At 38.8% G+C, this 14,449-nt stretch overlaps 1 protein-coding gene across 13 annotated transcripts in view; it reads right to left on the bottom strand.

Annotated features, from left to right (window-relative positions):
• syngap1b (synaptic Ras GTPase activating protein 1b) overlaps positions 1 to 14,449 on the bottom strand; it is a 198,908-nt gene that overhangs the window by 82,297 nt on the left and 102,162 nt on the right. For all 13 annotated transcript variants that reach the window (XM_055211197.2, XM_055211184.2, XM_055211194.2 and 10 more), the window contains one exon: positions 781 to 875. In XM_055211197.2, coding sequence (XP_055067172.1) covers positions 781 to 875 — 95 coding nt within the window. The remainder of the gene's footprint in view (positions 1 to 780; positions 876 to 14,449) is intronic.

Here is a 14,449-nt window from a genome sequence, read left to right as displayed (position 1 = left end):
AATTTTTGGAAGGCATAACTTTTGTAAAAACCATAAAAAACTTAAAAAAATACTTTATTTTTAAAAACGCTGGCGGGGAAAGAGTTAAGAAACACTCACTGTAGAAAAACCAGCCTAAAAAAAGAAATAAAAACCAAATCTAAAAAGCTACTTTCATCCCACATTCATTGATGCCATTGTAACTTTGGTTGCCATGGAAACTTTTTTGCCTCTCTCATCCCTATGCGATTTACTCAAACCGTGGGACACCAAACAAATGTATAAACCTTCTTCGCATTTATTCTAATATTATCCAAAAATCAGTTTATCTCAAAGAAATCCAACGTTATATTTGATGTTCTCAGACAGAATGACTCAGGCGTTGGCTCTGAAACACGAACATGTTTGCTTCCTACGTGACTAACTGTTTGTCTAACACCTCGCCGGCCGGTCGAAAGAGGAAGAGAAGTCAGCTGTTAGATAACATACCTCGACCGATGGCAGTGATGCCACACTGGGTCCAGATTCGGGATTGGAACCCATAACCTGCCACTCACCGGCCCGATAAGAGAGCGGGACCGAAGGAGGGAGGGTGAGCGAGAGAGGGGGTGAAAAATGTAGAGAGCGAACGAGAGGAGGGTTGCTTACTCTCTTTTGTTGTGGTAAACAAGATGGGGTTAAAGAGGGTAAGAGGGGCAGAGTAGTCGTGCGCGGTGACCTCCGTCCGGAGACGGGAAGAGCCGAAGACGGTAAGGAGAGGGAGGGAGAGAGAGATCGGGGTCGGGAAGGAGGGGTACTCACGGATTGTCGGAAGGGTTGAGGGGGGGCAGTGGGTGGGATCTCCATGCTTGGCTGTTTCCCAGTGGCAATGCTTTTCCGACGGAGCCGAGCGTTGTCTGAGAGAGAAAGAGAAGGAACGTTAGTAACAGTTTACCTGGGAATGAAAAATCAGTCATTACTTACCAGCATGAGGTTATTTAATTATCTTAATGTTTTAAATTAAAGGCGGAGTCCACGATGTTTGAAAGCCAATGTTGATATCTGAAATCGCCTAAACAAACACGCCCCTACCCCAATAGAATCTGGACCTTCTGTTGATAGACCCGCCCCACACATACACAACCCGGCAAGGATGTCGGTTAGTAGACACGCTCCTTACTGCTGATTGGCTATAAGTGTGTTTTGGTAGTTGGCCCGTCTCCTTTTCCAAAGCGTTTTTCAAACATTGTGGACTCCGCCTTTAATAGTGAAGCTGTTTGGTCCAGAACATAAACTAAATGTCCAAAAAAACAACATAAATTAAACATTATTATCGCTGAATAATGACTTCTGTTCCTCTTTTGGAGTGATATAAAAATAGTGAGTAAATAAAAACAAACTTTATGTTTGTCTAAATTATTCCTTGTAAAGTGCAGGTTGAAAGTGAAAGAAATATGTTGCCACTAAATATTAGTTCCGGATTATAATATTAATAAAAAATATTGCCCTTTTAACAAATATATTTAAAACAGTTTTCTATAAAAGGCATATTTATTTTTTGTTGACATAGGAGCAATCCTATCGTAATGGCTGTCATGTTAAAGGGAAAGTACGCCGAAAATGTTTAATTTTGTCATTATTTACTCTAAAGCTAAAGTTGTTCCAAGTTGTGTATGATTTTCTTTATTTTGCTAAATATAAAGGAAGATATTTTGAAAAATGTCTGTAACCAAGAAGATCTGGGGCACCATTCACTTCCATAGTATAAATATGTAAAATAAAACAGGTGTGCGGGGCAAAAACTGTTAGTTGTAACACGGACTGTTTACATTGTTGCACAAGGTTGAGCGTTTTGTTTTTCAGGTATTTTTTTCAAAAGACGATCTCCCGCAAATTATTGGAAATGTATTATGTTTTTCCAGAGAGTTATGGATAAACGAGTGTTTTAGTGGCATGTAAGTACATTTTTTCATCATATGTTTTTTTTGGTTTCTAAGTTGGGTGTGTAAGATACCAAATCCAATGCTATGTCATATTAATCAGTGTCTTGTTTACTAAAACATAGCATCGTTTTAAAATATGTCTGCAGCTCGTAGTAACTTTTTTGGTGTGCTTGAAAATATTTTGACCCGGCGGAGTTAATTGTAACGCTGTGTTACAACTAACCCCTCAGCACTTACGATATGATACGCTAACGTTAGCATAATTCTTGCCATTGTTTTAAATAGGCTACACAGAAATAATTGCTGGCTGCCAACAAAATAAATGTGCCTGTCTTATCAAAAATTGTGTGTCAAATTTATTTTTGTTCATATCTTTAATATTGATTGAATAAGGTCACGTCAAAGATTAAAATCATAATAAAATGAATGGCTAAAATCAGACTTTGATGCTCATTATTTCAGAATTTGATTTTGAAACTGTAGTATGGTTATAACAGACTGGGTCACATATAAAAAAAAAATTGCGATAATTGTTCTGCTTTTTCCTCACAAATTTAGACATTTGTATCCATTTATAATTGAACTATTGTTAGAAAAGGACTGTATGAATGAATACAGTGTGGATACCTGTCTATTATAGACAGATATATAAACAATATCAACTTTAAGTAGACAAAATATTATTGAAATATTTGCTGCAAACTTAATTTTTAGCAAGTGTTACAACTAACCCCCTGCCTGTTACAATTAACCCCACCTATGGGGTAAGTTGTAAGTAACGTTTGCACTTCTGTCACGTTTGGTGTAATTATCCAAGAATGATAAGTACTAGAAACAAACTTCAAATTGTCATTTGTAGCAGAGATGTGTGTGTTGCTTGTGTAAAAATATAATTAATTAAACTCAAATATTTTTTGAATGATTGAGTCAAAACCAAAAAGCGTTAGGTTGTGCCCCGCTCTCCCCTACTATAAGTGAATAGTGCCCCAGATCTGTTTGGTTATTAACATATTTCAAGATAATAAGAAATGTATACAAGTTTGAAACAACGTGAGGGTATGTAAATAATTATTTGGTGAACTATCTCTTTAAGATCCTATGACCACCTAAATACTGAATATACTTTTTCTGAAATCAAAAGTTGTAATTGTTAACATAAGTTAATGTACAACGAACTAACATGAACAAATGTTTTGGCATTAACTAACTAATAACAAAGGCGTATAAATGCTGATAAATGATATTGCTCATTCTAAGTTGGGGTTGGCTAATGCATTTACTACAGGTATGTTTAAAAAATACAACCTTATTGCAAAGTGTTATCAATATGAATTTAATTAAAACAATGCAGGTAAGTTTCAGGTAATATTTTTATGCCTGTAAATTTCTCAATGCACCTGCCACTGGACTGCCAAGTTAATTTTAAACCTTGTGTGTCACATTATGACAAAACCTAATGAGGCATTAGCAAACAAAACTCTTATTGACTGGTGTCCTTGATCGAGCACTGACCGAGATACGCAGTCACTGGAGGTGCCGTAGACGCGACTATTGCTCAAGAACTTCAAGTCGTTCCAATTCGAGTAAAGTCGCTGACGAAACAATCTCTCCACTATCACACCATCATTCTGTTCTGCTCTGTGCCGTGCTTACCCTCCCATAAATCTAAGTGTAAATAAATACCAGGCATCTCCTCAGCCAATCCGATCTCTCTCTTTCAATCTCTCTCTTTCTCTTCATTTTTGAAGCTCACAGCTCAAACACACAGTTCTCTCGCCTTGCACCCACGCAAGCCTTTTACATAAATCAAATAGTGTATTTATTCATCTCTCTGCATTTCTGTTTTTCATGAGAGCATTTTCCTCTCACCTCTACCATTTCATTCTTTAATACTCCCTCTCAATTTCATCAGTTTTTTAGCACAATGCTATACATTAAATTTCACAATCTCCCCTCCTGATGTTTAGTACACTCCTGATACCAGAACAATGATGATTTTATCATTAAAGCCCGGCAGTAAGTATATGTCTGTCAAAGGCAATTATATTTAACACATTGATTCACCAATATCCCCTTTCAACCACGGCTGGCTGCGTGTCAGCACCGAACGCTCGGAGAGACCTTGATATACAGTAAGCTTACGTTTCCACCAAAAAGAGTTCACTACGTCACCAGTAGCTATTATTATACTGCTGCTTGTTATTAAATGCTTTAATCTGATTGGATGAGAAATGTTCCACGGGTATTGATTATTTTTTTTGTAAAATGCACACATAATTTGCCAAATGTCTTAAAATCACCACCAGATCAATGTTTGTGGTAACCGTGGTATAAGTGGAATAATTGACCGCTTCGTGTCGTGCCGCATTACCTTGGTCATTAATTATTCCTTACATAAACCATCATGAAATTTCGTTTGGTAACATGTTTCTTAACATGTTTATTAGCTTTAGCTGTTATTGAACATTTATTTTATTTCATTCCATTGAAAGGGTTTACTGGTTTTAACCATGAATTATTAAATGGACATTTTACTGTGGTATGTCAGGTGTTTGTGACATAAAATAAGCAATAATGCACCTATAACAGTTTAAAGGGACAAACAATTTTCCAGCTCCTCTAAAAATCTCGTTTTGGAATCTATTTTGGGCACTGCGTTATATCATTGCACCTGCTGCAGCTATGGTGCGGCAAAGTCCTTGATTATTACGCCAGAATGAGAGTATAATTCCTAGCCATCGGCCTAGAAAATCTCAACTTTTAATTTTCCGCGGTCTTAGTACACAATGTAACTACAGAAGAGTCAAGTTTTAAATAGGAAAAATATCAAAACACTTTAGTTATTTTTTTTAGCATGATGCTAATGGTCTAATCAGATTTAATGGATTATGCTAAGCTATGCTAAAAGTGGTACCGCCAGACCCGGAGATCGGCTGAATGGATTTCAAAACGGTAAAAATTAAACGTTTCACTCTAGGGGAGCTGGAAAATAAGGCTATTTTCCAAAAAAGTGCAGTGTCCCTTTAAGCAGTTTCATTTAATCGAATACTTACAAACAACACACATTTTTCGCTAGAAATGCAATTAAACGTTGTAAAAAGTGAATATATAACTTTATTTATACAAAAACTGTGCTCCAGACGCTTCTTTGCCACCATTTTATGCTTTTTTAACTCTATCAGACTCGACCAATCACATTCCCCTCGCTCACACGCATAGAGTTGTAGGACATTAAAGGCATCAAAGAATACATCTATGCTGCTTTCAAAAATCTGAACCTGAAGAAGTTATCTCAGGAGATGTAAAACAATATTGGATTCGCCTGGAAAAAAGACCCCATGCGCATCCTGAACATGTCGCTCCCTACATGGACGCACTTGCTGTGCATCTACATTTAAAATACTGTAGTTGCGCACGCCAAATGTGAACGGCCCCTAACTGTGCGTGTACACCAAAGCAAACGCGGCTGGAAATGCCAGGCAGATGCCAACTGCGGACGTTTGGCAGCATTTTTCAGCTGGGCGCTTTGTTTGCTATGTTACGTCTGTTTCTGTTTGCTATGTTACGAGTTTCTGTTTTAAAGATCATATGGGGGGCCCCATACATAGACTTGCCCTGGGCCCACAAATTTTCTAAAATCATCAACTATATGTAATACACTTAACAAGCAATAGTTAGCCTGTCCGGAACCAAGCTGACTAAAACCACATCACTGTATGACACTTGCTTTTCATGTGAACGGCCCCTACGCTAATAAGATTTTGTTTCTCTCTCCCTGTCTCGTCCTCGATCCCGAGGACAATGAGACAAACAGATCCAGTTCCGGTAAATGTGAAAGTCGGCACACCTCTGATCTACTGGCTGTTCTTCAACGTGATGTCCAGCCAATGCCTGACCAATGACCACCGGCAGAACCCGCTTAATATCCGCTTAATCTCCTTATCCGTTTCAATGTATATATATATATATCTCCCAAGGTTTTTTTTCCTCCTAGGACTTTTTTTACTTCCCCGGCTAAAAATCCGGGTTTTTTTTCTCCTAGGGTTTTTTTCAACCCGGGGAGGCAGCCTTCTTGGGCTTTACTTCTATACGTTACATTAGTAATACGTTCGCTTATAATGTTGATTTAAAGCCGCAGCAAATTTAGCTGCTTGTGCTATCGTGTATTATGTTGTGCTATCTGTCGATTTTCTGTGCTTTTCACTGCATCTATTATGAAAAGCTGCTTTGATACAATTACCAAATTGTGAAAAGCGCTATATAAATAAAATTGAATTGAATTGGCTGGTTGGTTGTTGTGCTATTTGTCTCGCCCCTCCTCCACTGTGATTGGACAGTCGAGTGAAAAGTGACATTGACGAGCTGAGCGTTTTACCCTAAAGTTGGGCACTCAGTGCTGAGTGCAAAAAAACATTAAGAGGGCGTGCACACCAAAGCTTGTACGGCAGCGGCCGGCGTATGTTTTCAATTGTTTCCAATAGAAGCGCGCTGATTTTCAAACAAGTCTGTTAAATTTGTCCCACCCCTCCTTCACTGTGATTGGATGGCTGAGTGAAAAGTGACATTGATGACATGAGCGTTTCACCCAAAGTTAAACATTTTTCAACTCTGGCCGCTCAGCGTGGAAAAAAAAACAGAGCTTGGGTGCATTTTTGAAAAGCACGGCACTTCATTGGAAACAAGTGGAAACGTACGTCGGCCGTTGTAAATGCCTTGGTGTACACGCCCACTAAGGCTGCTGTTTTTGATCATACGGCATTTGGTTATATGGCAGTTTATATGACAAATAGCATTGGTCCTGGACGCTGGTTGATTATTTCAGTAAATAAAAACATTGTAGCCGCATTGTATAAATCTTTCAAAACAGACCTACCACAAACTCAGAGATTGCAAAATTGGCTACAGTACAATCGACATATAATTTGACAGTCTTCAATTTCTTAATATTACTACAATGTAATGTACAATCCTAAAGCGAAAACTGTCCTACACTGTCAATAAACAATTTTACAATATAAATAAAACATCCTCTAAACCATTATTACCTAAATAATATGTTTCTTTGGAGATGAATCATGACATTACCAAGCTATCCTTTGATGTACCACTACTGAGCCCCTAAGGTGACAGTGGAGTAAAAAAATCTAAAGTTTAGTTTCGCGTGCTCACGTGAAACTTTCATGTGCTCACGCGAAACAGTCATTTGCAGATTTTTTTTACGTTTTGCGTGCTCACGTGAAACTTTCGCGCGTGCACGTAAAACTATCGCATGCGCACATGAAAGCGAAAGTTTCACGTGTGCACGGGATAGTTGTTTGTGCGCTCGCGAAAGTTTCACATGAGCATGCGAAAGTTTCACGTGCGCACGCGAAACTAAACTTTATTTAATTTTTGCTCCATATCTCCTTAGGGGCTCCGTATACCACAGTACTGTTTTGGAAAAAAAACAATTAACATATGTACAAACTATTAACATCAGATTTGTACAACTCATTATTAAGCAAATACATTTAGTACAAGAAATGAATCTGTTTGAACAATATAGATGCTTGATGGTACAAAAATTAATTCACTTAAATGTGTCTGGGTGATAAAAACATAAATGAATGTTTTAATGTTTACTCTAACAATATAAACTTTAAGAACCGCAGGACTTAATAGACTAAACCCAATCGGAGGTCTGAGGTTACCGTTCCTTTTAATTATGGCAAATTGAAAGCCAGCTTGGATACATCCATCTATTTCAATTTCTCCCACTGTCCTTTTTGATCCAAATCCAGGCTCTTTATTTGGTTGCCATGGCAACATTTTCTAGTACCTTACATTTGACTAACACAGAGGGAGAAGATAACACTGTGAAGCGTTGAAATATAGATCCACACGCATGTGAAAACGCGTGTCACAGAACACGTGACCGTAAGACCGATGGGAAACAGGAAGGTCACGTTTCAGGGCATCTTTATTAAGAATCAGGGGAACGGTTGGCAAACACAATGATCGCCGAAATAGGCAAGATCTTCATCACAAGGATAAGAGGGGATTTTTTTTTATCAGCCTATAATTGTGGACAGATAAAAGCTGTAGTGTAATATTCCTCCCGACAGAGGTGTGTTAAAGTATGTGCACAGGTCTGTGTGGGTGAGAGTGCACTTTTTATTCTCAATGTAAATCTGATGTCAAGCTGAAAGCTGGAACTGAAGTGTGTGGGTGGAAACAGCTTCAAGCTTCAATCCCTCTGAGAGAAAGAGAGAGAGCCAACGGAAGAGAGAGAGAAAGAGACATCCAGAGAGATTGAGAGCATGGCGTAGGGGAGCAAACATGATAAAAAGTGAAACAAATGAAAAAAAGATATCAATAACTTCTCAACCTGATTGATATGCGTGGGATTGCTAGCTGGTCGATGTTTATGCCTGAATTAGATTTGTAACGGTGTACGTAGCTTACTGAAAAGAAAATAAGGCTTATTGAGAATTATTCCTAAAGGTGAATTGTGTAATATTTGCAATGCAGTAGGACTGGACGGTTAGGGCTGTGTATCGGCAAGAATCTCACGATACACAATACAGATCACGATACATGGGTTGCAATGCAACATGTTGCAATACATTGCGATTCTGTAAAGCAGCAATACAATAGGATATAATTTAAGGAAAGCTGTCATTAACCTCATTCACAGAGCACGTTGGTCCAGAGTCCTGCAACAGGTCGGGTACCCGCGGATACCCGCATAAAAGTGTCTAAAACGGGTGGATTGTGATATTCCTAAAAATCACAGGCAGGGATGCGGGCAGATAATTAACTCCGTGCGGGCGGGTAGTAGCGCGAATGAAAGTATGTGCAATATTTATATGTCTATAAATTACATTACACACGCAACATATGAAATTTGACCCATAACATCACCACCACTGGTTGGAGCGTTGCAGGAGTTTTGCCGTTGATAGCCGGACACTGGGAACTTTTTCTCTTAGAAAGCATTTCGAGACGAGACTTAGGAGCACAGCAGGGGTTGTGTAGATAGGTTGTATTTTTTCTTGTTCTTTTTTTCATTAATAGGTCTATTTATGTATAGTTATCAGGTTCCATAGCCTATTTGGGTGCCGATGGTTGGCTACTTGAATGGCGCAAAACAAAGCGCACTTTATCCGGTTTCATTCGCCCATTCATGACGCTGTTGTGATGTTAACTCTTTCACCGCCATTGATGAGATATCTCGTCAATTAAGAGAAAACGCTTCCCCGCCAATTACGAGATTTTCCGTCTTTCCGCAATACCTCTATTATCCACCAGGTGGCGCCCTTCCGCAACTTTTTAAACCCGGAAGTATTGCCCTATGGCAAGCGCCTGCATGTCCGTGTCTGTTTTAAAGATCGCTCTGAATGGGATCTCTATGAAAATGGAATTATCTCTGCTTTTTGCTCAAAATGTGGTGTTTTTGCAGAAACCTACCCATATTCAAAAGCTAATTACAAAAGAACCACTGAAGGTAGGATGAAACGTTTTTTTTTGTTTGAAAGCAGAGGGTATGTTTATATATTTAAAGAAGAACATTTTCTGGAAGGCATTAAACTTTGGTGAAAATCATGAAAAACGCTGGCGCTGGCTGGCAACTTTTTTTAAAAACCGCTGGCGGTGAAAGAGTTAAGAGAGGTACGAGATAAAAAATAAAGCACTTTAATTGGAATGATTTTAGCGTGTGTGATTTATGTGTGTGGGCGTTGGGTAACGGGCCAAATATTAACGGGTCTGGGCGGGTGCAGGTTTAATTTTGATATTATCACGGGTGACGGGTCGGATCTGGTGCTGAACTTTGTGGGAACGGGTGGAAGCGGGTCTCCAAAAATGGACCCGTGCAGGACTCTGCGTTGGTCCCAAAACATACCCGTAAAAATTGGCAGACAAGCTTCTGTGTGAACACAAACACGTCCCGTAAATTTTCTGGGATCGCTCTCTCCGGAAGAGGACCAAGTAACATTGCCGTAAGATGCACGGAAAGTGTTGCAGAAACAAGATGCAGAAACAATGGCGTAAGGGTGTACCGTAGTGAGGACGCATGTGTCATTGCAACAGGTAGTTATGGTTTAGCTCTTTAAATCAAGGGATTTACATGCAGTTTAACATGCACGACAAGAAATGTCTGCAACTGGAATGAAGCAGAGATCAGGGTGCTCGTCACTATCAGCGCTGAAGCTAAGATCATTCAGCAGCATAAAAATATAGCGCATCATGCACTCATAGCTTATAATAAACAAAAATGGTCATCGCAACAAGAAATATTGTTCAGGTTTTAAATGCACATTAACATTCACAATGAGAAATATCTGCAAACTGGAATGAAGCAGAGATCAGGGAGCTCATCAAATGAAGCTGAGATCATTCACTAGCATACTAGGACTCCTTATCATAAACAAAGAGAGAGAAATAACGAATGATAAGCAAACTTCAGACGCTGCGGAGAGAAACGCACCAAGTGCGGGACTTTAAAGGCGGAGTGCACAATGTTTGAAAGCCAATGTTGACATTTGAAATCACCTAAACAATCACGCCTCTACCCCAATAGAATCTGGACCTTCTTTTGATAGACCCGCCCCACACATAAGCAACCCCGGCAAGGATATTGGTTAGTAGACATGCCCCTTACTGCTGATTGGCTACAAGTGTGTTTTGGTAGTCGGCCCGACTTTCCAAAGCGTTTTTCAAACATTGTGCACTCCGCCTTTAAACACGTCAGGTGTCTTCATGAGATCTTTACGGTATGTGTGTGAATGCACGCACAGATTCCAGAAAATCACTGGCAGTGTGAATGAACCAATAATCAAACCATCACGGACAAATCCCGGATGCATTTTTTGTGTATTTTCCATAATGTCTGTTTGAAAAGGGCTAATAGCGAACACAAACGCCACATAAGAAACTTTAGCAAAATTTGGCGTGCCTCAATGCTAGTACTTCTTGTCACTCCTTAAAAGGAGTTCATTGCTAAAAACACTGTTATTTTGTGTATTTGGTATAATACAATGTGTTCGCATGGTTTATGGTTAAAGATGGTTATTTTCCACATACCGTAAATTTTTGTAGCTACAGATATATTGCTTTCCTCAAACGCATTGATTTTGTACAAAACTCATCGATCTGAAAAGCTGTTTCCCTGATTGGCCAGCTAATCTGTATGTTGTGATTGGCCTAAATACCTCTGACATCAGCAGGAAATGTGACGCTACCATGTTTAAAAGATTCGCTCACAATACAATGCTAACAGGAGTTAAATCAGGCTGTGAGTCAAAAGCAGGAGGAATTATAATAATGTCGGTCTTGTCTACATCACGAATCCCAGGAAGTAAACTGTTGCCTACAATCCGTGTGTTTGTTGTAGTCCAAAAAAAAAAAGATTTACAATGAAGAGATAACTAGCATCATCGTTCACTTTGGGGTTTGTACCTTTAGCATATCGTTAACATGTAATACACACGTACACACCAAAGGAACTGAAAAATCGTGAATCAGACCATAGTTGCTCTTTAAGTTCAGAGACAAGAAAACTGTCATGAATCTTTTGATGATTTTTATTTTTAAAATATTACAACACTCACAATATTTTCTTACACCCCAAAGTGATTCATTCAATTTACTCAATGTCGCAATAAATTTATTTAAGCTACATTTAAACAAACAAAATTAGAAAAACAAAACCAAAACAAAAAACTTTTGTTTAAATGTAGCTTCAATTGATTGCAACCACTTACGTAAATTAAATTAATAATTTTTTCAGTGCAAGAACTGGTTAAGTCTTTCCCCGCCATTGACGATTTAACTTGTCAATACAAAAAAACCCCGCTTCCCTGCCAATGATGAGTTTTTCCGGCAATCCGGCGTTTCCGCTATTATCCCCCAGATGGCGCGCTTACCCAACTTATAAAACCCAGATGCAACCCCTCACGTCAAACGGTTTAAACTCAGCGTATGTTTTGATCATTGCTCTGAATTGGATTTCTATCAGAAGTCTTTCACAAAAACTCCAAACGAAACAATTGTCATGAATCTTATGCATAATTTTATTTTTAAAATATCACAACACTCACAATATTTTCTTACACCCCTCATGCCAAGAATTGGTTAAGTCTTTCCCCGCCTTTGACAAGTTAACTCTTTCCTCGTCAGCATTTTAAAAAGTTGGCAGCCAGCGCCAGCATTTTTTATGATTTTCACAAAAGTTTAATGCCTTCCAGAATTTTTCTTCTTTATATATAAACATACAATATTTCAAATGAAATAACAGACCCTTTGCTTTCAAACAAACAAAAAAGTTTCATCCTACCTTCATTTGTTTTCTTTTTATCACCCGGTTTATTAAAAAATATCACATTTTGAGATAACGAGTTAACTCGTCAATACTCGTTTTTCCGGCAATCCATATTTCCCCTATTATCCACCAGATGGCCCTCTTACCCGCCTTACACCCCTCACGTCAGTTCAAACTCAGTGTTGATCATCGCTCTGAATCGGATTTATATCAGAAGTCTTTCACAAAAACGCAATTATCTCAAAATGTGGTATTTTTGAATAAACCAGGTGATAAAAAGAGAACAAATGAAGGTAGGAGGATGAAACTTTTTTTGTTTGTTTGAAAGCAAATGGTCTATTATTTCATTTGAAATATTGTACGTGTATAAAGAAGAAAAATTCTGAAAGGCATTAACGTTTTATGTAAAAATCATAAAAAATGCTGGCGCTAGCTGCCAACTTTTTTTAAAAACGCTGACGGGGAAAGAGTTAATCTACACACAAGTTGAGAAAGAACTTGACATTAACAATTCACCTTACCAGCATCTCTTTGGACTGGGAGGAAACCAGGAGTACCCGGAGATAGAGTAAACCCACGCTGACACGGGGAGAACATGCAAACCCCAAACAGAAATACCTCCTGACCCAACTGAGAATTGAACCGGGGACCTTCTAGCTGTGAGGCAACAGTGCTACTGAGACACAGACACTGTTCTGAATTTGATTTTCTTGGATACTGTAGGCTAAGGATGAATCTGACAACGAATCTGTTTAAAAGAGTCATTAGCATGCAAATCATACATTACTGCTTACCTTGCAAGTAAGGACAGTGCAAACTATTTGTACATTTACTGTTTGCACAGACCGTATTTCTGTTTAGTTACATGTAAAGCCATAATATGTAAGATTTTTGCGACACTTGAACAGTGTGATCTATTTCATGCAGTTGTGTATTAAATTTGTAATTTCAGAGAAATTCCTATTTTAAATGATGGCTCATCCCTTGACACTGTCGCTTATCAATGAAGTTATATCCGCTCTATCCTTGGTTTATTAGTTAAAGAAACTTTTTGTGATAATCAGATGATGTCTGCACAGCTTCAACTCTTATTTAAAGACTTATTTCATCAATTCAAATAAATGAAAATCTTTTCAAAACGTGAATTTAAAATAATCTAAAAAACGGTCAAATCGTCCAGCTCTACAGAAGTCTAAGGGGCTGTTTACACTTGGTATTAAGATGTGTTTTCATCGATCGGATCACAAGTGGACGAGAGAGACACATTACGTTTACACCTGGTATTAAAATCTGTCTCTTTTGTCCACTTTCGACGCTTCTGTGCTGAATACTATGAGGGGGTGGTCTGTGAGACGGTGGGCGAGTCTCTCTGCTGTCATTCAAACCCGAGCGGGAGTAATTATGAGTTTATATGGACGCAAACTAATATTATGTCGGAGTGCACTGCTTGTTTAGCAAGTAAACATGCTGCACAGTGTTTTGTATATTGGTATGTAAGAGCTTTCTTTGAATTTTCAGCGCAATTAATGAAATAGGATTGCGCAACTTTCACACGCTTTCAAAACGAAACTACGGAGATCAGCCGCTTAGTTTTATCAATGAAAGGCTAAAAATAGCGCTGTTCACCGTATGTTCACGCCAGAAGTCAAAAAAAGACGTAAAACTTGTGTTTAATACCTCAGATTAGATAAATGGGCGGAGAGAAGGCGGTCGCGTGTGGCTGTTCGAACGCATTCAACCACATGTGAGAGGCTGTTTACACTTGGCATTAACATGTGTTTTCGTCGATCGGATCACAAGTGGACGACGTTAATGCCAGGTGTAAACGGTGTTCAAAAAGTTTTGAGCTCGTCCACTTTCGACCACTTTCAACCACAGATCCAGAGGTGGTCGAAACCACTTTCGATCGGATCGCTTTGGAGTTGCAGAACGCACATGTGGTTGAATGCGTTCGAACAGCCACACGCGACCGCCTTCTCTCCGCCCATTTATCTAATCTGAGGTATTAAACACAAGTTTTACGTCTTTTTTTACTTCTGGCGTTCCGCAACTCCAAAGCGATCCGATCGAAAGTGGTTTGACCACCTCGGGATGTGGTTGAAAGTGGTCGAAAGTGGACAAGCTCAAAACGTTTTGAACACCGTTTACACCTGGCATTAACGTCGTCCACTTGTGATCCGATCGACGAAAACACATGTTAATGCCAAGTGTAAACAGCCTCTAAAACTCACAAATATTTTGCAGAAAA

This window comes from Misgurnus anguillicaudatus, chromosome 10, assembly GCF_027580225.2.
Source record: "Misgurnus anguillicaudatus chromosome 10, ASM2758022v2, whole genome shotgun sequence".
NCBI lineage: Eukaryota > Metazoa > Chordata > Actinopteri > Cypriniformes > Cobitidae > Misgurnus > Misgurnus anguillicaudatus.
The sequence above is the reverse complement of the archived record's forward strand: the minus strand, read 5'-3'. Positions and strand labels throughout refer to the sequence as shown.